General features: G+C 38.7%; 1 protein-coding gene across 1 annotated transcript in view; it reads left to right on the top strand.

Annotated features, from left to right (window-relative positions):
• Nucleotides 1–25,572, top strand: part of LOC101950316 (guanine nucleotide-binding protein subunit alpha-14) — a 52,272-nt gene that overhangs the window by 15,159 nt on the left and 11,541 nt on the right. Inside the window, exons 2-4 of the mRNA XM_005297724.5 lie at nt 17,975–18,159; nt 23,105–23,259; nt 25,190–25,318. Coding sequence (XP_005297781.1) covers nt 17,975–18,159; nt 23,105–23,259; nt 25,190–25,318 — 469 coding nt within the window. The remainder of the gene's footprint in view (nt 1–17,974; nt 18,160–23,104; nt 23,260–25,189; nt 25,319–25,572) is intronic.

The following is a 25,572-nucleotide window of genomic DNA, read 5'->3' as shown; positions in this document are numbered from 1 at the left end:
TGAACAGTCTCCACTCATCTGGATCGTGAACGATGTTGAGGGCTGCCATCACACCATCGATGTTGTTGCAGGCTACAAGATCACCTTCCATGAAGAAGAATGGGACAAGATCCTTTTGATGGTCACGGAACATGGAAACCCTAACATCACCTGCCAGGAGATTCCACTGCTGTAGTCTGGAGCCCAACAGCTCTGCCTTACTCTTGGGTAGTTCCAAATCCCTGACAAGGTCATTCAGTTCACCTTGTTATAAGGTGTGGTTCAGAGGAGGAGGATGGGAGAAAATGTGGGTCCTGTGACATTGATGGTTCAGGACCAGAAGTTTCATCCTCTTCCTCTTCCTCGTCTGACTGAAGTGAGAATGATTCTGGTGCATCAGGAGGCGGCAGTCCTTCTCCGTGGGGTACTGGGCGTATAGCTGATGGAAAGTTTGGATAATGCACAGTCCACTTTTTCTTCTTTGACACACCTTTCCCAACTGGAGGCACCATGCAGAATTAACAATTGCTGGTATGATCTGTTGGCTCTCTCCAAATCATTGGCACTGCAAAAGGCATAGATTTCCTTTTCCTGTTCAACCACTGGCGAAGATTTGTTGCACAAGTGTTGCAGCATATGTGTGGGGCCCACCTCTTGTCCTGATCTCCAATTTTGCAGCCAAAATAAAGGTGATAGGCTTTCTTAACCATCGTGGTTATACTGCGCTTTTGTGATGCAAAAGTCACTTCACCACAAACATAGCAGAAGTTATCTGCACTGTTCACACAAGTACGAGGCATCTCTGCTCACTTTGGCTAAACAGAAATGTGTCCCTTTGCAAAATCAAACACTGACAAATAAGAGAGCATGACACTGTATGATTTCTAGAGCTGATATAGGGCAATTCGTTCAGCAGAGTGATGTAAGCTTCATTATGACTGCATCATCCATGACTTCTAGGAATAACATGATGCAATTCATATGATGTATGATGCAATACCAGTTTCAGATTGCATCATTCATTGTTTTGCCTAAAAAGCAAGTACTGTCCAAACCCAGTCATAGATTTATTTGTAGATCCAGTCAAAGATGTATTTTAGTAATTTCTGGTTTAAATTGAGATCCCTTCCCTTTATAACTCACTTATCCTCCGCCATTCCCAAGTCAAGGGTCGTATATACTGACCCAATAGCATATCTTGAAAACTAGAGCCAATCAACAATTTTAAGCATCATTTTCGTTCTCAGTGACCCAGAATTAGTAAAGTTTGACTACATTTATTTCAGAAGCATTTTGGCTGTAGAGCAGTGTAATCTGCTCTTAAAAATCTTCAATGATGGAGATTCCACAACCTCCTTAAGTAATTCATTCCAGTGCTTAACCACCTTGACAGTTAGGAAGTTTTTCCTGATATCCAACCTAAACCTCCCTTGCTGCAATTTAAGCCCAGTGCTTCTTGTCCTATCCTCAGAGGTTAAGAAGAATAATTCTTCTCCCTCTTCCTTGTAACAACCTTTTATACGCTTGAAATACAAATATATATATATATACAGGTAATACAAATTAATAATAATTATGGAGAGATAATTGCTGGTTTAGAGGATTGCTAATGCAATACAGAGCCATTGACTACTGGTGGTCAGTGAATACTTGAATAATGATCCAAACTCTTCTTCAATAGATTGGCAGTACCAATCCAATTTCTAAGGGATAAGTGTCTATATTGTAAAACAGTCAATCATCACTCCAGTTGGCTCTAATTGGTACCTTTGTTAGTCTCAGCAGAGAGGCCAAGGTGTGTACAGACATGGAGACTGATCTCACTGGAACTGAATATGGCCTTAATCCTGCTATTTGCTCCTTGTGGGCAAATTCCTCATACCAGTACAGACGCCCATAGAAGTCAGTGAGACTCTGCGTGTGTCCACCCATATGGATCAGATTGCAGGTTCATGTCCTATGGATAAGGAGCAGAAGGACAGGACATTAGAAGCAGATGAAGAAACCAGTAAGGGGAGAGATCAGAATGAGAGAAACAGGAAGGTCAGAGATGACGAAAAAGGGGGTAAAAGATGAAGGAGAAGATGGTCCCGTAGTCTTTAAGTGAACAGAGGAGGGAAAGAAAAAAAAGGAAAGGAAATATTTTAAAAAAGAGGAACTAGGACCGAATGAATAGGAGAATTAAAACATGCAAACAAGGGAATAAAAGTACATGCACGGAGGTGCCCAAAACTGTTTTTATTTTAACAAACTTTATTTTATTGTGTTTCTACATTTGACAGTGTTTCCCAAGCAGACATACTACAGAACCAGAAGTTATGGGAAAGTGGGGTTGTAAATGTTGCTTTGAGGACTGGAGTTTTATTTCTTTGTACTATTACTGTTGGGCATGTATCCAACAATTTTAAATTGGCTGTAACAGCAGGTAACATTTTGTACATGTTAAAGATGATGAAAGGACAGTTTTAAAAATATTTTCCCCTCCCCCCCCCCCGCCCCCCAAATGGTAAGGGTGATAAACGGATAAAATTGAAAGCAATAATTTGTGCCTGTTTGGCAATAGCCTGCCTGGAGGGAAATAGGCTGTTTCACCACCATCAAGAATATTAGCTACACACTATAGGGGGATTCTGCAAAAATTTAAAGCATGTGAGCAATCCTGTACAAGTGAGTAGTCATTTTGAAGACATTAAGGCTACTGAGCTGTATAAAGTTATTCATGTACATAAGTGCTTACAGGTCTGGAGCCCAAGGTACCATCTCCAAAACAAGGAAGGAAACAAAATGCTTTGGGCTTTCCACAAAAACAACAAGGAGTCTGGTGGCACCTTAAAGACTAACAGATTTATTTGGGCATAAGCTTTCGTGAGTTAAAACCTCACTTCTTCGGATGCATAGAGTGAAAGTGCACTCTATGCATCCGAAGAAGTGAGGTTTTAACTCACGAAAGCTTATGCCCAAATAAATCTGTTAGTCTTTAAGGTGCCACCAGACTCCTTGTTGTTTTTGTAGATACAGACTAACACGGCTACCCCCTGATATTGGGCTTTCCACAGCATCCTAGAGATATGTCTCTGGAGAGAACTTTGACTGTAATTACTTGTAGGATTATTCACTTGCTTTCTTCAAGTAATATCTTCTCTCTCTCTCTTTTTATTTCTGCATGTATTTGGGATGGATACCTGTTTTTGAGAGTTTGCTCCCTTCCTTGTAGCTTAGCTTGGTGATATTCTGTGGATTATACTTTTTCCCCCCGTCCCATGAGTGAGCAATGGCTCCTCACTTCACAAAAAACAAACGGAAAGCTTAAAGTGTAATGTTATCAATATATTGACTGCATTTCTCTTGTGAATTTTTTAGGAACAAATTGTCAGAATGCTAACACATACAGCTACTTTTCTGGCCAGTGGCATTGTTCTTTTTCTTCCCTAGTTGCGCAAAATTTAATTTTAAAAGGCATCAATTTGCACTAAGTTCACTTTGGACATAATTTAGATAGGCAGCTCTTTGGGGAACCAAAATACAAGGAATAATCTTTTCATTTTTAAAAAAAAAGATAAACTGTGAATGGAGAGATCCTTGATGCTGAGTTCTCTAGAGAAGATCCTGATGGGATGGGTGAGTGCTGTCTATTCCCAGTTTATGGGCTGCAGTGTGCTATTTCTTAGAATGTCAACAACCCATCCTCTGTAGAACTGTAACTTGCACACCCATTTTGAATTCTGGATTCTGGAAATTAATCCTAAATTTCTGTACTCCTAGTCCTATGTTTTAACCACAAGATAATCTTTTAGCCCTACATGAATTCACTTATGTTGTTACAAACCAATTCTAAAAACAGTAAGCTACACCAGAGCTGTGCATTAGTAAGCTGTTAATGTATTTCCTGGCTACTACATGCTTAAGGTGCATTGTGAGGAATGAGCACAAGTGATTGCAACTGTCCAAGAATTGAATTATTAGTCTACTAATGCACACCTTTGTGTGGGTTATTGTTGAACGAGACAGGAGATAGTTCATTCCAGTTCGCATTCTTTTGGAAAGTGTAAAACTAACTACACTTAACACTAAGGGACTGATTTTTTTCATGGCTGTCTGTGGAATGATTCCTGGATAACACTAACAATTGTCATTAATTCATAGATTTAAAGCCCAGAAGGGACAATTATGACAGTCTATTCTGCCTTTCTGCATAACTCAGGTCATAGATTTTCACCCAGTAATTCCTACATCAATCCCATAACTTCTGATTGAACTAGAGCATAAGATGTGCAATCTCAATTTAAAGACCTCAGGTTTTGGAGAATCCATCAATTGATTCTCACTTATATGCAATTTGTTTTCTAAAAGAGCAACTCTATAAATAGCATATCTTAAATCTTGGTCTTGAGATTTTTGAGACAAGCAGTTTAAAGTATTTTAAAGATAATATAAGGAATAAACCAAGTTCTGATCATTTCCAGTGTGAAGTATGGTGGTTTGGCTGCATGGTGATTAAATCACAATGCACAGCACCAATAACCTTTCTTTGTCTTCACTGGTCTGTGGTTGAAAATTCAAGGTTATTCCCTTCATCTAGCATATTCAGTGTTGTTTGATGCCTTATTAGGGTTAAACTGGCATGTTTCTGGGAGATGCCACTGCAATCGAAACGTGGAAGAATCAATCTGAAAAGTTAAGCAATGATAACATTTACTAAAGATTGTAGGATATAACTAAAAGTGATATAGGTGGGCAGGAATTTTAATTCTTCAGCCATTTGAAACTGTCCTTGACTGTGGAAGACATGAAGAATTTTTGGGGTGGGAGGTGGGGGAGGGAATAGGGAATGAAGTAGGGAGAAAGAGACCATGCTGTGTTGAAGACATTCGGCACTTCTCAGGATTGGAGCATTACTAAACACCTCTTTAACAACAAGCGATTAAATTGTATCACTTCAATTTTCCTTTAAGATATTGTACTTTTGTTGTTATTCCTGCTGGCACGACTGTCCTTCCAAGGTATCTTCTATGTGTCCACTCGTGTAACAGTGTGAGGGAGATTATTTTGTACGGCTGTTGTAATAAAAAGATGGTGTGTAAGAAATTTGTCTCCACCTTATCCCACCCTCTCACACCTTACCAAGAAATGCAAGTTCAATACCAGCTTCATGTGTCAGTATAAAATTTGAAATAGCAGAATATGGTAATATGGCTTTACTTGACAATGTGGTCAATAGTTGTGAGTGTTCCATAGCTTAATTGGCATCTTATTACTTTGAAAGGCAGAGAACCTGTGAAATGGTGGATTATAATAATTGGGAATATAAAATATGAATCTTATTGTCTGTTAAGCTTTAAAGCTTATTCTCTTTTGCTTGTCTTCACACTAATGCTTAACAAAATGTTCTTGTTTCTTGGTATGTACTATCCTATGGGTCTAATGATATCAACAGTGGAATAAATTAGATTGAGAATATATTTCTTGCTAATGCCAAACTAAAATTTAAGGGCCAGATTTTTAAAAGTGCTCAGCATTCAACAACTCCCGGTGTTCTTAAGAATGTTGTATTGCATATCTTTGTTTTTACAGTGGGTGCTGCTGAGTAGTGAGCAACTTTCAAATCTGATTTAAATATGAGGGCTGTGGCACTGGAGACCTGAATTTTGAAGCAACAGGCATACTCTGGGCCTGCTTTCAAAAAAATGGTGTCAAGCTCTTGGTGGAAGGATTGTCTAAACTTCACTTTCACTGCGTAACAAACCCCTGTTGTGCAAGCTGTACAATGGCAGTGGTCACATTTTGATCGCCAGCAAATTGCTCCAAAAAGCAATAACAGGTGTCCCAACTTAATCCAACTCTTTCATACACAAAACCTTAATGGTGTTAAATCAGAATAACTTTCTAAATGAATGGACAATGTGACAGTCAAGTTTATGGAAACAAGAGCGTATGAGCATAACAGAGTAAGGTTTTTTTTACATAACAGACTGAATTGGATAAAGTTAGGTATGTATTGCTTTTTGGTATGTGTTGGAAATGGAGATGAATGTCTTATGTAGCATTGCAGAGTGTTATCAACAGTATTATAGGTGACACTGAAAGTGGCAAGGAATGCTGGAGATTTTTCCTTTAAATTGTTTCCATGCTTTCAAGGATTTGGATGGGTTTTGTGGACCTCATGCATCCTTAGTTGTCATTAAACCTAATTTTTATATCTGTTAGTATTTGCTGAACTTGGAGTAGATAAATGAGAGGCTGCCCTGTCTCATTGAGTGTGCTTTTTTCTTTTCAAATATGCAGAAAAAAGAATTACTAACTAGTTCATGCAATTTCAAAGTCAAATAAATGATCCAGGATCTGATCCATGACAGATCAATACTTGGTTTCCCATTGAATAAGAGAGCCTCATAGGAAAATATTAATCTTGTACTTAAAACCAGAGAAGTGCAGATGGTGAATGTGAACAAACAAATGCCTATCAGATAGCATGTCCATTTAAAAAGATAGCACATTAAAATTGAAATATTGTATGGGAGCCCATTTGGCTGTAATTTAAAGATAATCATCAAAGATAATCTTTTGCACTTTATTTTCTCTTTTGTTCTCTAAGAATATTTATTTAATTAGAAATCAATCCAGGAATGATTTCTCACTAAGGAAAACAGGTTAGACAATTTCTTATTTGATTATACAAATTACTTTTTGCCTCAGTATTGCACTTAAAGATACTCTTTGTTTTTTGTTTAGAAAGTAACACTTGACATTCAATTTGCTATTTCCTAACATGGTAAATATCCGGTGTTTAATTATTTTATCTCTATAACATGGATACCCACCCGAAGGGATCAGCTTCATTTGCACAAATCAAAAAATAGATAGATAGTAATTGTGAATTTGCTTTTCAAAGGATGTGGATATATTTTTTGCATGCAGGATACATAGTATATTGTTTGCTATGCTGTAGCTTCACTTGGCTATTTTACTTTCAGCTTTAGTTTTGTTTTAATATATTTGTGTATCACTTTCCTTCATTTAAATGTATTTAACTATTTAACTCATTTAAGTTTAATTTGCTTAGCAACACTTAGGATTATAAGGTGCGACACTCATAAATACTTCTGCAAAATAGGTCTCAGGTTTGCTGTCAATATTATTTAAATAGGAAAATCTTTGACTTTAGAAAGGAAAAAAATATAGAATTGTTACTAATGCCTAATATTTAAGGTCAGATATCAACTATACCTAACAAATAATTTCACAAATCTATATGAAAATGTTCCACTACAAAGGTGTAATGAATTATTTCCAGTCTAGTTTTTAGGGGGAATGAAGAAAGCTGAATCTGTAATATCTGTGCTTTTTCTATAGTGAGTGATTAAAAGGATTGAGGTTTTTATTTGAAACACATTTTTTAGGTTGTGTACAAAATGCTTTTCTTTTAGCTGATAATATTAATGAGAGTGAGCCAGGTAAACCGCCACTCACAACACTGAAAAATTACGTCTAGTATAAATCAAAATATGGTATACTGTAATAATACTAATGCTTATAGGAAATTTGATGAAAGAATAGTAAAAAATAAGTAATCCCTTTTACTTAAGTACTTTCATATGTTCAGCAATCACGTAATTGATCTATCAGCTTGTAGTTTAAGGTCTTGATTTCTCTGTTTAACATGTGGAAAAACTACATGAAAACCTAGGTCCCATTGACTCCTCTCCTCACCTACATTTCTACTCTATATAGTGTGCAGTGTTGGTGTAGCTATGTCAGTCCCAGGATATTAGAGAGACAATGTTCGTGAGGTAATATCTTTTATTGGGCCAGCTTTTGTTGGTGAGAGAGACAGGCTTTCGAGCTTAGATAGAGCTCTTCTTCAGGTCTGGGGAAATTTATTCAGAGTGCACAGCTAAATACATGGTGGAACAGATTGCATTATGGAATAGGCCACCCAAATACCCTCAGAGAACCTGCGACAATACAGAAATAAAACCTCCCTCTTACCGCACACCCCTAGTTGTCACGTGTCACCACACACCAGAACCCATACGGGCTATCATCAAACAACTACAACCCATACTCTATGGAGACTCCATGCTGAAAGAAATCTTTCCTGAACTCCTTCTTCTTCAAACAACCCCTCAACCTCTTCTAGCTCATCAGAAGCAAGCTCCCCCCAGAACAGGAAAACACCAACTCAAAATAGCATGAGACCCTCTGAGAACAACAAATACAAAACCTGCAGACCTATCTCCACTGCTACAATGATCAACATCCCCTACCATGCCCCTTTCAAGATCTATGGGTGCTACGCATACCTATTCCATGTGGTGTACCTCATTCAGTGCACTAAATGTGAGTGAAACCAGACAATCACTGTACTCTTGAATGAACTCACACAGGAAAAATGATAAAAGACAAATAGACCCTGAACGCTTTTCACAAAGCGATCGCTATATCTGACTGATCAGTCCTCATCCTCAAAGGAAACCTGCACAATGCTTTCAAAAGACAAGCCTCAGAGCTTAAATTCATAACTTTGCTAGGACTCTAAAAATCATGGGCTGAATAGAGACACTGGATTTATGGCTTCTTATAACAATTTATAACCTCCCCAACTGTATTTTGCCCCCCCTCTTTGCCCCCTATGACTGGAGGGGTGTTAATGGGCCACTTCACTTTAAATGGTCCCTTGAAATATGTGTTAATTACTTATGCTATACCAAGGGTCAGCAACCTCTGGCCCGCGGCTCGCCAGGGTAAGCACCCTGGTGGGCCGGGCCAGTTTGTTTACCAGCCGCGTCTGCAGGTTCGGCCGATCGCGGCTCCCGCTGGCCGTGGTTCGCCACTCCAGGCCAATGGGGGCTGCAGGAAGCAGCGTGGGACGAGGGATGTGCTGGCCACGGCTTCCCGTCGCCCCCATTGGCCTGGAGTGGCGAACCGCGGCCAGTGGGAGCCGCGATCGACCGAACCTGTGGACGCAGCAAGTAAACAAACTGGCCCGGCCCACCAGGGTGCTTACCCTGGCGAGCCGCGGGCCAGAGGTTGCCGACCCCTGTGCTATACGATCTGTTCCACCTTGTATTTACCTGTGACACTTTAAGTACGGTATGTTTCCCAGATCAGAAGAAGAGCTCTGTGTAAGTTCAAAAGCTTGTCTCTCTCGCCAACAGAAGTTGATGCAATAAACGATCTTATCTCACCCACCTTGTCTCTCTAACATTCTGTATAGTGATATTTAGTAGCCGAAGTTGGCATTGGCATATATTATTACTTACCATGCTTTTTTGGTCAAGGTATCTTTTAATGTACGTTCTTGGGTGTTCTGTTAATTTTTTAAGCAGCTGTCTATTTTTGTTTTTAATGTATTGCTTCAAGTGTGGCAATATAACAAGGAGTGCATCGTATTCCCCATGTTAAGTTCTTAGTCTGTAGAATACTTTTGCTAAAATGCAAGATATCATTACAGATATTACTGTATATTTATAGGTGAGATGATAGCCATATACCACTATTTACAGTTGCTTAATGACTTCTTCAAAACAATTTTTGTGCTGACATTCCTCATGCTTGTTCTCAGCCAGAAGTGTGTGTGAATGCAAATCTTGCCACACGTCTATTAATTCTGTCCTTACTGTCCTTGTCATTTATCCATGTAAAATGTGGATAAATGTATAATATTTTATCATTTTATCTGGACGTAGTTTTTAAAAGAACAAGCTGTCACTTTTATGTGAGCCCAGCAGTCCCCCCCCCCCTGTTTTGGGGTGTCTAGCCCCGGAGGGAGAGTCCCTACAGTTGCTGGGGATTTTCAAACTAACTCCCATTCCCTACATCCTATTTCCTGCTTAATCTGATTTGTTGAATCACTTATAACTAACTGGTCTTTCTCTGACAGCAAGAGTGACCTATGCACCATTCCACTGATTCCCGTGGAAATTGTTTTGAAGTGTGGGGGCTGTAAGTACTAAAGATTCTGGGACGCATTTGAAGGCCAGTTCTGAGTGTTCGCCTGTGGCATCCTGATATGAAAAAGTCTGAAAGCCTCAGCAATAAGTTTATTATGATGAAAATTATAGAACAGTGCAAATCAAAACAATATTTGATTGTATCTACTGGGTTGTTTCTATGCAGTGAGGATGATAGTGATATTTAGAGAATCAAAAATATTGAAATAACTTCCTGTAACATTTCCATCTGCTAGGTTTTCACTTACATATGGTGCAAGGAAGGAACAAGGACATTTGGCTGAGACACTATCACTTAAGATCATATGTTAAATGCAAAAAGGTTTTGTCCCTTATGTTACTAATAATATGTTGTATATTAAACATGAGAACTTTAAAAATCAGGTTGGTTGTAATGAGTTAACCTCTTCGTTTAATTTGTGCAATTTTTTTTACATTAACACTGGAAATGCACTTAAATTAATTTCACTTTTGTTTAGTCAGTTTCATTTTCAGGTTCTTACTGCTACAATGCTTGGATTTCAAACAGTTCAGCACATTATTATTATTATTATTTTTAAAGAAACAATCTGTTTCTGTTGAAATTCAGGGGGAAAAAACCTGTGGAACAATTTCTAGGTGTCTTAGATTTTACGAAACCTTTAGATTTCTTTAGAATGCTCTTTAGGTTTAAGATTCTCTCCCCACCCCCCTCAGCCCACCAAAAACCAAAGGATCTGTGACAGTGGACTTTTTTAGCTTTGCTTTCATCATTGTTTTTCCCTTTTTGTTTCAAACCTGAGCAGTATTTGAGCCCCAATATTTTAGGAAGGATGAATAAATTTAGAGAACTATATTTGCTTTTAAGACTACTGTGTCTTTCTACCAAAAAAATGTGTCTGAAAGTTCTGTGATGAACCCAACTGCTAATTCTTAGATATGAAACAGTATTTAATTAAATCCCAGGAATAGATGTTTATACTGATGAATTCCAAATTATTTAAATACTTCTGCTCTAACAGTCTTAGGTTCATGTTGTGTTTTAAATAAAAAACTGGAGTGGTTTCATTGGCAAATTTAAGCAGGCATAGTTTATCTGATGTAATTTATATAGAGAGCCTCTATTCCGCAATAAAAATTGAGCCAGTACAATTCTTTGGAAGTATGTGTGAGAACATTTTGTAAAATGAAGTTAACCTTAATAGAGAAATTTTCCATGCATATTTCTTACATTTCTGTGGTTTAAATACCAACTCAAGAGCTCCTCTAGTTAATTTCCCTTTTTAAGTTTGATTTTTTTTCTCAGTTAGGGTATGATTTTGCTTGTGCCCGTCTTCTGCTGAAGGACTTTTGACACACAATCATTTCAGAAATAACAACTGTCTGAAATGTACACGCTGTCTGGGAGACATATGAAAGAACTGCTACAAATTAAAATACTACATCTCTTGAATTTATTAGCATGCAACACATCATCATTCCTTCCCCTCCCCTGACCCATTTTCATAGTTGGGCTAACACTTAAAAAAGAAAATAATGATCAGACTTACTTTTTTTCTAATGTATATTGTGCAAAGTATTAATCTCTGCTCATAAATGTATTAAGGTAAATAAGCACCCAACAATAAAGGCAGCCTTGATTAAACGCTTTTTGTTAGCAAAGGCCAACAATTCATACTGCCCTTAGGATGTATCCATTTCATACTTATTGTCTCTTGTATTTGAAATGAAAAGAATATTCCAAATAAAAAATCGGCATTGTTTAGGTTAGTACTGAGACTTCAGCTCTTGTGCTAAACTATTTGTTTCATTGTTACTTAATCTTCTCAGAACCTGCCACTATCTATCTGTCTGTATTGTTCAGTTGTTGCTTCTAGGTTATAATCTCTGTGGGGCAGAGATTGTCCTCTGTTATTTGCCTAGCATAGTGGGGCCCAAATCAAAAATTGACTGGAGTTCCTTTCTGCCATAATAGAAATAATAATAAAGAACCTTCTGTCCGATGTCAGAGAAAAGATATTAATTCCTGTCACACAGTTGCCTCATCCTTCCTGTCTGGATGTGCCACTGTGCCTTAATTTCCCTCTTCTTCAGGTCCCAAATCTAAGTTTCAATATGACATTGAAGTTCAATGCAAAGTTCCCCCTATTATATTCATTATGGACAAAAGAACATAAAAATATTAGCAAAATGTGTGGTATTCAGTCATTTTTATTTCAGAATCCACGTAGCAAAAATACCTATTGATGACAGTGATAAGCCTAGAGATGTTAATTTTCGATTTGGAGTTAGTTTTGTACTCCTCTTGCATCCTGTCCTCCCCATCCCAACCTCCCTCCTCCTCCCCTTACTCCCTACCGCCGAACTTTGTATAGCGAATAGCAAATGCAGATCTCCATCAAGTTGTTTTCAACATCCAGCTGTTTCCAAATGTACAGTATAAGCATTCAGTATAGGACCTTTAGTTGCATTGTGTCTGCAAGCTACTGCAAGTAGTTTTTTATTTTACCCCATGCGTAGGAACAGCTGGTACCCAACTAAATGAAGACTAAACAGAGAAGACCATTTACTGTTTGCAGCCTTTCCACTGCAAGTACTAAAAAACACAACTAACATTTTCAACCTGTTGTCTTAAATCAGAGTGATTATGAAGCAGTAGCTGTTCTTAATGTGTGTGTTTTAAAAGGTTTCAGAGTAGCAGCCGTGTTAGTCTGTATCCGCAAAAAGAAGAACAGGAGTACATATCATATGCATCCGAAGAAGTGGGCTGTAGTCCACGAAAGCTTATGCTCTAATAAATTTGTTAGTCTCTAAGGTGCCACAAGTACTCCTGTTCTTCTTTTTGTGTTTTAAAAGAGTCATCTAGATATTCATTACATTTATGATTTGTTATTGTAAATGGGGGCAACAGTGGGGCAATATTAGGATTCATTTAATAAAGAAGGTGATACTATCCAAGTTCCAGGTACAATTCTTCTTTGAAAGAAGGTGTTAAGATCATTCTCAAGCAAGCAGTAGTCTTGGTAATCCTTTCTTCAGTTTGTATTTCATGACATCCTGTCATGTTCCTGTGCCAGATATGGACTGGCTACAGAGCTTGCTTATACACACCAGATGTGTTCATCATAACATCCTGTAATGCTCTGCCAGGTATGGCTGAGGTTCGTTTAAATAAGGTATTTTATGCACAGTGCCATCTAGTGGCTGAACAGTAAAATACAGCTTAGCATTCCATTACACATCCCGTCAATTTCAAGCATCTAGCAAAAAATTGTCCAGCTATGAACCATATTTTTAGAGTGACCAGATGTCCCGATTTTGTAGGGACAGTCCAATATTTGGGGCAATGTCTTTTATAGGTACTGATTAGCGCCCCCCCCCCCCTGTCCCAATTTTTCACACTTGCTCTCTGTTCACCCTTCATATTTTTGTGGTGTTCGTTTGTGAGAACACACATTTACATAGGTGAAACCCAACATGGAAAGCACATTACAAAGGGCAGTTAACGTACTGCATCAGAACTGATCAGGAAGCTACATAACTGTGCATCAGTTAGCAGTGGTTCTTCAACCTATTTACCATTGTGGGCCGCATATGTGGCCCACAATGTGTTATGTGGGCCGCATCCAATACTACCTGTATGACCCTGAGGATGTCACATGAGCTGCAGCTGTGTGCTGACTGGGCTGCAAGCGGCCTACGGGCTGCAGGTTGAGAACCACTGAGTTAGAGGAAATTATTGAATCCAACCACACAGCGCTGCTTTTTCTTTCTTGACTTTGATTATGTGGACAATTTTGAGCAGGGCAAGTTTCAAGTATGGAGGATTCAGAGTCATAGAATGGTAAGACTTTGATGTCATCCAGTCCAATTTTAGTGGTGGCAAAGGAAGGATTATGAGCTATTACAGCCAGGCTCACAACCTGACTTTCCATATTTGAAATCGTGTGTGTGTGTGTATATATATTTATAAATCACATTATGAAAGGAGGTGGATTGTCTGTGTGTGCAGCTATCTAACACAATTCCATTGTACAGAATTCATTAATAAGTTATCATAAAAAGGTGGTAAATGTTTTTATAAAAGCAGCACCACTTCAGAAGGTGCCAGCTATTCACACTTCTTGAGTGGCTGATGCCACTTAAGTCACATATCTCCTAAGAGAGCTGAGCTTTGTAGGTATTCTGCATAACTGAAACCTTATCAGATTATTCTTCATGAATGTTTACTGAATTAAAGGGGCTGCAGATTATGTGTTCTCCTAATACCTTGTAATATTCATACAGTAATTTAATGTTAGCTAGCAAACCTCACAACTACTTGCCAATTGTTTGCTATTAATTTGTATTACAGTGGCACCTAGAGGCTCCAGTTAAGATTGGGTCCCCAGTAGCATAGGCACTGCACTTACACATGAGACGATCCCCAGAGAGTTAACAGTCTAAATAGAAAAGAAAAAGGTGAGAGGGTAAACAGAGGAGGGAAATGATTTGCCCAAGGTGTCACAGCAAATCAGTGGCAAAGCAGACCAAAGAGCCCCAGAGCTGCTGACTCCCACTGCTTGTTCTATTGACTAGGTCCCACCCCTCTGAGAATAGCACCGATTTAAAGCACTTTTTAGAGAATGATCATAAATGAAATGGGCTATTATCAGAGTGAAATTATTTATTCTAGAATCAACCTTGCTTGAATTTATCAGAAAAGATATTGATCTCAGACAGTAGAATCTATTTTGTCCTTATTCCTTTTCATTTTGTACTTTAAGCTCTAGTTCTTGTTCAGATGAGTCACTGTGGTTGCCACTTCAAAATAAAAAAAAAATTCTGCCTTTCTCAGATTTTCAAATGTATGACAGGAACATAGATCCATATGGCCAAGCTTTACCTTCCTGTGTAGGGTGAAGACATCGGCTTAGCTTACTGCAACTCTGGGGCTGCGGTTTTGTGTGTCTATGAAATAGCAATTATACCCCAGTTCACATTGAATCACATATGGGCACATTCCTAAGCAGTTGAAAGGAATGAATGGTGAGCGGAGAGCCAGCATAAGCCTATGCACCAGATTAACCCCATGAAAGCCACATTTTGAAGATGTAAGTGGGTCGTAAGTGGAGTGTAGCCTTTATAATAGCCCAGTGCACAGAAGTGAATTTCATATAAGACATCTTCCAGCATACACTGAAGCAATTCAGAAGTTCCTGTTGGCTTCAGTGGGCTCTGGATTGGGACCATAAACATTAGTGACCGCTCCCTGAAGCTTTACCACCACTTTCCTTATTTTCTTTGTCACAGCAGAAATACAAGGGGTTCACCCCTCTGTTCGGTTCCTGCCCTGATCTTGCCTACTACAGCAATGGAGATGGTAGAGAGTAGTTATTATATGCATGGCTGCTTGTGGTGCAACTCACCTTTATCCTGGTCAAACGCTCATGGACAGCAGTTAGTGTTTAAAATGTCTGTCTAATACATATGTACAGTCTGGATAGAGACATGTGTAGGCTGTCCTGGCCCGTATATTACAAGTGTTTACCTCATGAACTGCTCACAAGTTTTAAACAAAAAAGATCCTTTAGCAACAAAGTGATTAGCAAGCGTGTGCTATAAATATTTACAGTTGTGAATATAAGCAAGGCTGTAGATATGCAGTCAGAAATTCTGGTGAGGGGAGTTTCAACTAAATAGGAGATTCAGCATTTTGCCCACTGAAAAATTACAGAAAATCTTGTCTCATACGATAGGATTTATCCCATTTCCTGAGGAACAGTTTTGCTGGCTCTTTTTGTATATTAATTGACCACTTTCCCCTCTTGTTATAGCTGTATTATAATAGGTCTTACTCAAACCATTTCTACTTCCTTGAATTCCTTCTGTTCTTTCTAAACTGTCTCCAAGTTGGTTCACCTGTCTAGTTATCACTATTAGGATTGAAGTGGGTCCCTTAGTTTTACCTTTTAACTACAATGCATGACATTACAGGTGGATGAGACAAACAAGCAGGCTAGGGGAGGGGCTGAGGGAGATGGAGTAACCAAAATCTCTGCAGCATAAGCCCCAGCTCCTGGAGTCAAGTGGATAGGTGATGATTTCAGCCTTAATTATTAGAGAAAAAGTAAGTTTCTAGCCCTCAGGGCTGTGGAGAAAGCTTCAAAATGTGAAGTGCACCCTATGATGCAGCAGTTAGAGGTTGAATACCTCTAATCTTTCGCCAGCAGATTTTGCAGCATTCATCATCACTGGTGTTTAAATCCTTAAATAAGACATTTAATACAAGGAATTTACCAGCCAATATGTTTTAGCAATGCAAAATTGTAATGGTGTATAAACCAAGTATTTTTCATAAGTGAAATGATATAGACACAAGGTAATGTGGATTTAATATCCTGCCAATTCAAAATCTCTTTGACAGTTATGTATAAACTCAATATTTACAGCTATTTTTGTCAATCAATTTGTAACATTCTGAACAGATCAATAATCTGTGGTTGGGAAGGTGGGGCCTATGTGTATATATTGTAGATTTTTAACTAAGGTTTTCAGCAGTGGCTTAAATTGCATATTGGATGCAATTTGCAAATAACTGAATTAACATTCAGGAGGATTCAGGGCAGTTCTCAATGCACAGAAGTTGTCCCCTTTCCTGCAGACATGCCAGTAAGTCCTCCTGAAATATTCCCAACCCTTCGAGGGTTGAATTTGGCAGGTGAGTTAGAGTTTCTGAAGCTTTCAATGACAGCTTTGGGTGTACTGAATGGAATTTGGCCAGTGTACCAGGGCTAACAGCTTTACTCTTGCATTTAGAAAGAGCTCCAGGTAGAATGTTAACCATTAAACAAATATGAGGAGTTTCTTTCACAAAAGTGCAATACATAGCTTCTTAACTATATTGCTCTAAGGAACATCTTAAAACAAGGGCAATCATTGCTATATTTAGCTGACTTTCTTTCCTCTGAAGAGGTCATGTACCTAGGAAGCAGATATTATGGTTAGGCCACAGCTATCATGTTTTTGGTTTCATTACTATTAGGGTGATTGGGGGGGGGGGGGGGGGATGACTTCTGTTTGTATTGACTAAAACTATGAGAAGAAAGTTTAACTTACAAAAAGATTTCATTAAAAATTGCAATTGTGCAAGGATCTCCCCACGCCTTTTAATTTTGTTTGGGTAATACATTTGCTGCAAGTTAAGTGAACTGCTGAAGGGTCAGCAGAAATGGGATGAATAAATATCTAGCTCTTGGTTCTCATGCTGAATGATAATGCAGTGCTGTTTTATTGTATACACACAAACCAATGAAAAAAAACTTCTTAGAGTTTTGTTTAAGGATATTTATAAACCAAAGTAAACACTGAGAGCAAAGACAGAGTGTGCTGTTACAATATATACAGAATCCAGGCTGTAAAATCTCCCTATGAATACTGCAGGATTTTGAAAGATTGTAGAAAATCACTTAGGTGCTTTTTAAATATCTATCTTTCATGAAGGTTGATCCTGGCAATTGGACCTGATGGGAAAATAGTTGAGAAAACCATGAGAGATTACTTCTAAACACATCTGAAATGCCATCATGAGTATTCTTTGCTAGATTTTAATTTATTATCAAGAGTTTACCTTTAAAATGATGAATTTTCTTGCTTTACACCTTACATTGTGGTGAGCAAAATTGGGGTACATAAGAGTGAATGATGGCTGGTTGTTTTCAAAAACAGCAGCTTGTTCTTGTTGAAAGTGGCCAAAGCAAATCTAATTTCCATAATCAAAGTTGGCCATTGTGTTCTTTAGCATTTTGCATATCTCAGATTTAGAAGTCAAATGTGAATATAGCATTCTAGGTTATTCCCCCAGCAAAGACACTTTAGACAAAGGTGTATATTAGGGTAATGCCTGCAACCAGCATGGAGACTACTTTAATAGAGGCTCAGGCAATGGAGTAACTCCACTGTGGCTGTCAGCGCTCTCATTAAAAGGGACTTACCTCATTTCTTTATTAGTTGCATCACAGGTGCAGCCTCCTATGTAAATCAGGCTTAATCTTTATAGGAAATGATCATGTTGTGTTTTGTTGCAGGCACAGGAGAAAGTGGAAAAAGCACCTTTATTAAACAGATGAGGATTATTCATGGGTCAGGTTACACAGATGAAGATAGGAAAAGCTTCACAAAACTGGTTTATCAAAACATATTTACTGCCATACAAGCGATGATCAGAGCTATGGATACTCTAAAAATACAGTACACATCTGAGCAAAACAAGGTAAGAACATACAATTTCAGTTTCTGTTGTATGTTGGAACATGCCACTGATTAGTTCCTTTGACTTCAACATTTCAGCACATGTGCCATCCTTTATAAGCAGCAATTGCGGAGCAGGTTTACTCACGCAGTGAAATCAAAGTCACGTTCCGCGTCTCGCTGGCAGGACCGGCCGCCCCGGAGGGAGCCCAAGGCCGGGTAACTGGAGAACGGCCGCTCGACACGCTCCGCTCACTCCGGGTCCTTAGCTCCGGATGCTGCGGCAACCTCCGCCACTCGCGCGTGGGCCGCTTCCGGCTTTGTACCCCGCCCCCGACCAATGGGAGCCGAGCCCCGCCTCGCCAGCTGGGAGGGGGCGGGGCCTTGGCATTTAAATGGCCGCAAAGCCCCGCGCAGCTGCGCCCTTTGCGGCGGCGAGACCCGGCCCAGGCTCCCTGAGACGCAGCGGGGCGCAGTTGTTTGGTAGGTGTGACAGGCCGACGTGCTCCTGTCTCTCTAAGCGCACCCTAAATTACCTGTCCCGTAAGGAGACGCGATGTAAGTGTTAGATCCTTCAGGAACCTGGCAGAGGTAAGCACAAGATGGTCAGAGCAAGGCCTGGGCACTGTCCCTTTCCCTCAGTCTGTTTTATTTTGGAACATGAGCTAGAAAACCGGTTTGGTTACAATGTTATTCTTAAATCCAAATAGCCGGCCAGTATAGATGTTCCATTTTGCTATATTGTGGACTGTTCTGCCACCCAGGTGATCCTACACCTGAAGTGAAACACTAATTGAACAACATGCTTGGTTCCCACCATGGTACCTGATTAGTTATCTATGTGAGCTTTGCCGCTTTAGACAATTGTGAAATAAATCCTTCCTAATTGAACTAATAGCAATATCCATGAGTAGCGAACTCCCCCTTTGGGGAAGCTACTGGCCATCTTGTTCTCTTTGTAAGAGTGGCTGCATCTTACACCAGGCTGAAAAACAAGAAAACAGTGTTCTGCACAATTTCAAAATCCATTTGCAATTGTTTTGAAACATTTTCATTACAATTTACCTAAATTGTAATAGCACACTTTCTTACTGGCAGTTACAATTGTAAAATTTTGCAGACAAATTCAAGGCTGTCAAATATGAGACTATTTCTTCATTCTGCAATAAAGTATAAAATTCATAATCACCTAGATTACAATATATTCAGGAGAAAATTCAATTTTTCAGCACCCAAAATAAAACAAGGCAGTTAAAATTACAAGCAGCATAACTCAGATATCCATTTAAGGAAGTTAAAGTTCTATAGGTGTGTGAATGAAAGCAAGGTTATAGGATTTATCGTACTTCATGATGGGTGTGAAAGCTTATGCTACAGAGTTTGTTTCCTGGTACACGCTCCTCTCAGGTACCAATATCTAAATACACAGGTGTGGATGGGAATGATGTAAATACTGTCCAGCTCAATCTGTTATCCTGTTTAAGACAATAACTAATTTCATCTAGCTTCTTGCATTCAGCCTTTTTTGTGACGAACCCGTAAGAAATGATACCCAGGCTTTTTATAGTGTACATATAGCATCTTTAGGTACAAAAGGGGTTCTGCAATAACAGTCAGAGCATATTCTTTACATTTAAAAAATAAATAGGAAATATTTTAGTAACATCAGAGTTTACATTTGATGTTGGCACTTTTAAGAGCAGATTAATTGTAACAAAAAAGGTAATTCCAAATTTGATGAATTACTGTGGAAAATAAATCAGTGAAATACTGTCGTTTTTTTGTTGAGATTTTCTTTACAGTAGGCATTTGGGCTATATTATTTGGACCTCAAAATGTGGGCATGGAATTAAGAGAAAGTTTTCAGGGTGGAAAACTCTCTTTCTGCTAGGCCAAAAATTATGTAGGCACTGTCGTAATACAATAAATCCAAAGCACAGTCCTGACAGGTCTTTGTGACACCTGCCCTATAGGTGCCTGAAAAACAGATGATTGAAAACATGCAGGTGGTCAATATTCAGGTCTTCCCACTTCAGAAACTTCCTCCCCATTCCCCAAAATATGATGAATATTAATATGCGCGTAGCCCTAATGTTTGCTGCATTTTCAGATAGTACAATCTGTGTGGCAAATCTCATGCTGCGCTTAACAATAAAAATAAATATACATCAGATTTCCCTCACTGATCTCTAGAAAATAGTAGTAATAGGTCTTAAAAAAAAAAAGGAAGTTTGCTTGAAGTATTTGAAACCTTGAATAAACAAATTAATCTCAAACAAGAGCTTTGTAATAAGAATCTATGAGTAACATTTGCTCCTGGGCAGAGGATCAAGAAGTGTAGCCTGTGCACTACTTACATCCCACTTAAACCCTTAAAATATGGCTAAAGTGGAACTTAAGTGGTGGTTAGGCCTTGCCTAACCTTTTGCACAGGGTGAATTTCACCCTGTACGAATAACAACAATTTGTTTTTTCCCCACTGTGTTCCCCAGAGCAACAGTATTTTTTCTGGCTTCGCTGTTATTTACTTAAGGGTTGAAAAGTTTAATGCATATCCTTGAGATTTCAAGGGCTCATCCTCAGTCTATTACAGAATGCACCCTATGGATCATCTTCTGTCTTGGAAAATCAGATGCTTACTGAAGTGTGTGTGTGTGTGTGTATATACATACAAAAAAAATATGATATTTAAATGGTCCATGTGTGTATTTATTTAGTACCCAATACTGTTCACCTAGGAAGTTTGTACTTAAACCCATGATTCAGCAAAGCAATTACACCTCTACCCTGATATAACACAAAGCAGCACTCTAGGGGGGACGCTACGCACTCCGGTGGATCAAAGTTTCACCTATAACGCAGTAAGATTTTTTTGGCTCCCGAGGACAGCATTATATTGAGGTAGAGGTGTAACTTGCTTAAATGTTTTGCTGAATAGGATTAACTTCTGCATGTGTTAAAATACAGCAAACAATTATAACGTATCCCTGTCAGTTAGCCAGATACCAGTTCTGCCTGGACATTAATTCTGGATGAAATCCTGGTAACACTTCAGTCAGTGGCAAAACTTAGATTTTATTTTCACTCCAAAATTTCTGATTCCTAATCTAGAATAGATTTGATTTTTAGCTAAAGTTGAAACCGCCTCAAAACATTTAGCATCTAAGATGGGTTCAGATGATGTACCTGTGACAAATATTGCAACCTCATGCAATATATTTGGGGACCATACTGACATACATTTATGTATCACTGTGGGGATTGTATACAACTCTGGGGGAAGGGTTATCACAGCAAGAAAGCAAAACACAGATGCTGGCCTGTAGGCAGACTGGGGATACCACAGTGTAAGTCAGGGAAACTGTGCAGCCTTAAAGCCCCCCTGTCGGAGGGGAAAGACCTAGACCTCCACTCAAGAGAGATGACGACTGGAGTTGGAAACCTTAAGTGGATACCCTTGAGGGATGATAAGGAATGTGGGGGGGAGAATACAGGTACCCTGAAACTGTGACAGCATCAGTGTACACTTGGCTAGAAGTACGGGATGACCAAGACACCTTTCTCCAGTGTATTAATGAACATGTGCAGCAATATTTTAAACAATGATTTTTTGCATTTGGAAATAATGCCAATCATATGCTTTCAGAAATGTGCCATCTCATTAGTTTGCTGACCGTTAAACAGTTTATTAAAATTGCAAGTGTATTTAAAAAGCCACATTTTAAAGCTCTGTAAAGATGTTTATGCAACACAGATATGTAGGGTCAGATTCTCAAGTGGTGCAAATTCACATAGGTCTTGAAATTATCATATGAAAAAAGTACAATTAAAGCAAAGATATCAGCAAATTAAGTTCAAATAGCAAACCTGTAGGACCAGAATGGCTTTTACAGCATGTTCTAGACATCCTGTCTGGAGCATCTACTGCCTCAAATACTTGAATGGTTTCATTGCTTCCTCAAACAAAATTGCCCAATTCCAGGTTGGAACCCAGCATAACACTACTCCTGGAGGGGGAAAAAACAATATGAGATTATAGGTCATAAAGAACAGTATAAATAATCTAGCTAGTAATGTACTGGCAGAAGTGAGCCACACATAATCCTCGGCAAACACTAAACATTGTTCATTTCATTAAACAAGTGAATAAATGGTGCTTTCTTCTAGTATTAAGTACACAGAAGGTTTTTTGGGATTACACTTTTGTAGAAGGGCAGGAATGTAATTTCAGCCATAAAAGTTTGACTGTAGTTATAAATTGATCATTCTCCTAGTACATGCCTTTATTTATCAGATGCTCTATCCTAAAGGGCAGCAGTAGGAGTGTGTGTCCTTTGTCACCTCTTCTGTTTGATAACTGCAAGGGGTTCAATGGTCAAAACAGAGATTCAGGGTACCACAATCCATGGTAAAAAACTTAAAATCGCTCTTACTGTAGATGATCTCAGCTTCATCTCAGTGAAACATGCGCTCCATTCATGCCTTACAGAAATCTTAAAGGCCTACAGCACTATGGCCCCAGTTTAGCAAACATTTAAGAAGATATCTAATTAGGATTAATTAAATGTATAGCGATAAAAGTGATCAGGTTGGTGAGATTTTCAATCTTTTATCTTAGCTTCTGCCATTTTGGAATGCTTTCCTTTACCACAAAAATCTCCTTCTGTCAATAGGATACAGTACTGCTGAATTGCAGATAATGGCCATGTTAGGGTGACTTATTTCTTTCCTTGGTGCCAACAAGGCACTCAGTGCTGATGTATTCCTTATGTCTGTTTGTTTTTTCAGGCGATTTTACCTTTTTGCTGCTTGTCTTTCCCCATGCTCCTTGTTGAAGTTCTCCTATTAACGTACCGTTAATGCCAGTTAAAGTATAAGATACACTCCATGCGTTCATAGCCAGTGAACCTATCGTCCTGTAACAAATTTTAGTCATACAGGTTTCATTTTTTTTCCCATTTAATTAGGAAAATTCTCAGCTGATCAGAGAAGTGGAGGTGGACAGAATAACAGCGCTAGAAAGAAAACAAGTGGAAGCAATCAAGAAGCTTTGGGCAGATCCAGGAATCCAAGAGTGCTATGATAGACGGAGAGAATACCAGCTCTCAGACTCTACTAAATAGTAAGTACACAGTGCTAGCACAAGGTTGACCCCAGGCTTCTTCCAGAGCTACAAAGAGTGGTGGACTCACGCTGCTTACATTATCTACTCCTGTATATCCCTTGGTCTGAAAATTTCACCCACCTTTTAAATTAGTCTGAGATTTATGCTAAAATTTAAAATAATTCTGTGTAAAATGTTTGTTTCCAAATATCTTCCTCTTTCTGAGCACACTGAAATCATTAGCCAGTTACCCTTCTTCCTAATGCTGAGGTCAGCACAGCTGGTACATAATTAAATTTCCCTTTGGGGAGAGCTTGAAAACAGTTGAACATCAAGCAGGCAGGGCAGTGAGTTTATGTAACAGTAGTTTTAAAAGTACGTAAATTAGGGAATGAAATTTGGTGTACAAATTAGCCATATTTGAAAGTTCTCTAACTTCACTATGAGGTAAATCTTCCGTTGTCTAGTGTGGTCTAAATTCTAGTTCTGAGGTCACAGAAGTAATCTGGTGATTTTGCTATAGCTCCTCGAAGAAGGAAAAAGTGCTTTTCACATTCATGCTCTGTGCTAAACATCTGTTCTAGGAGACTAAAGAGTTCCTGGTTATGAAAATGTAACTGTTTGGATTTTGGTGCCCATCTTTAGTTGAGATTTGTTTGGGACAGATGGCCAGGCAGAAAGGGTACCTTTAATGTGTTTTGTCTATTAAAAATAAGAGAGCCTTCTTCCCTAAGTGTGGGGTGATTTCTGCAGTAGATAAGCATAGTTTGGGATCTGTCTTGTTCTGTATGTATCTGTAGCGCTCTTGAGTGGTCTCTGACTTCCTCATGTAATACTTACTTATCTAAGCACAAGAATGCAATAGTCTGACTAAATCCTGGCTTTATAAACCACAAATCTTGTGAAATCAGATTTCTAGACTAACTACATTAAAGGCAGAAAACACTTACTGATTTCCTTTATCTATAAATGTAATTATACATGACTAATCAATCCATTTGAGTAGACACCTGTTTGTTTCTTTCTGTTGTTAATGTAAAGCACAGAAAGTGGATAAATCACTTTAATATCAAGAGCAGTAAGAAAACTCCTGTCAAACACATCCAATCTGTAGGGCAGGGTAATCGATTATTTTTTGTCAAGGTCCAGACTCCAGAGACAATAATAATAAAAAAAGTAAATAAAAAGATTTCAGGGTCCATTCAAAAGTGTCTGGCAGTCCAGATTTGGCTTGCAGTCCACCTATTGCCTACTGCTGCCTTAGCATATGTCTACGCTGCAATTAGACTCCTGCAGCTGGCCCGGGCTAGCTGACTGGGGCTCGGACTGCTGTGCCGTTTAATTGTGGTGTAGATGTTCCAGTTTGGGCTGGAACCCTGGGCTCTACGACCCTGCAATGTGGGAGGGTCTTAGAACTTGGGCTGTAGCTGTAACCAGAGTGTCTACACTGCAGTTCCACAGCCAGAGCCTTGCAAGCCCAAATCAGCTGCAGATTTTAATTGCAGTTTAGAGATTCCCTTAAATATATCACTTGTTATACACAATTGTGTAAACTGAAGAGATGGAGGGCCCCATCTACACGAGACTCTGGAGAGAAGGGAAGATGCCACCCTTTGTATATACTGGAACAACGTGTTGCCTACATGGCAGGTTTTTTTACTCCAGAAAAGAATGAAATCAACTCTTTAAGGAAGTTGGGGATGCCTGGTAAATGCCTCTGGTATGGAATAAATAAGTGGGTATCTGTAAATTCAAGGCATATCTTGCAGGTAGTTAAGAGAAATAATTTATACCAGGTTCTTTATGTTAAGTATATGGTTCTTCCACTTGGTTTGTGGGTAAATGATTGTTACTACTCCATATTTTGATTAAATGTTTTGTCTGACTAAATATTTGGATTCATTACATCAAAACATTTACTTACATATATATACATGTTATTTTGCAGTTACCTTACTGACATTGATCGTATTGCCTTGCCCTCATTTGTGCCAACTCAGCAAGATATTCTCAGAGTCAGAGTGCCAACTACGGGAATTATTGAGTATCCTTTTGATTTAGAAAACATTATCTTTAGGTAAGATTGACTGTATTCTGGCAATGTATGAAATAAATTAAAAGATATGACTTATGAAGTAGTCTGCAGAGACTCTACCCTTAAGGTTACAGTGAGCCTTACACTCAAAACAGGATTAATATCAGTTTCTTACACTTCAGTGATTGAATTTAGTCTCCAAATTCAATAAGTAACTCTTTAGAGAATAATTAAATTGTCTTTTTTTTTTTTAAATGACATTTTCTAACTTTCCCAGAGGATATTTAAAATCCATT

The sequence above is a fragment of the Chrysemys picta genome, chromosome 6, assembly GCF_011386835.1.
Source record: "Chrysemys picta bellii isolate R12L10 chromosome 6, ASM1138683v2, whole genome shotgun sequence".
NCBI lineage: Eukaryota > Metazoa > Chordata > Testudines > Emydidae > Chrysemys > Chrysemys picta.
The sequence above is the reverse complement of the archived record's forward strand: the minus strand, read 5'-3'. Positions and strand labels throughout refer to the sequence as shown.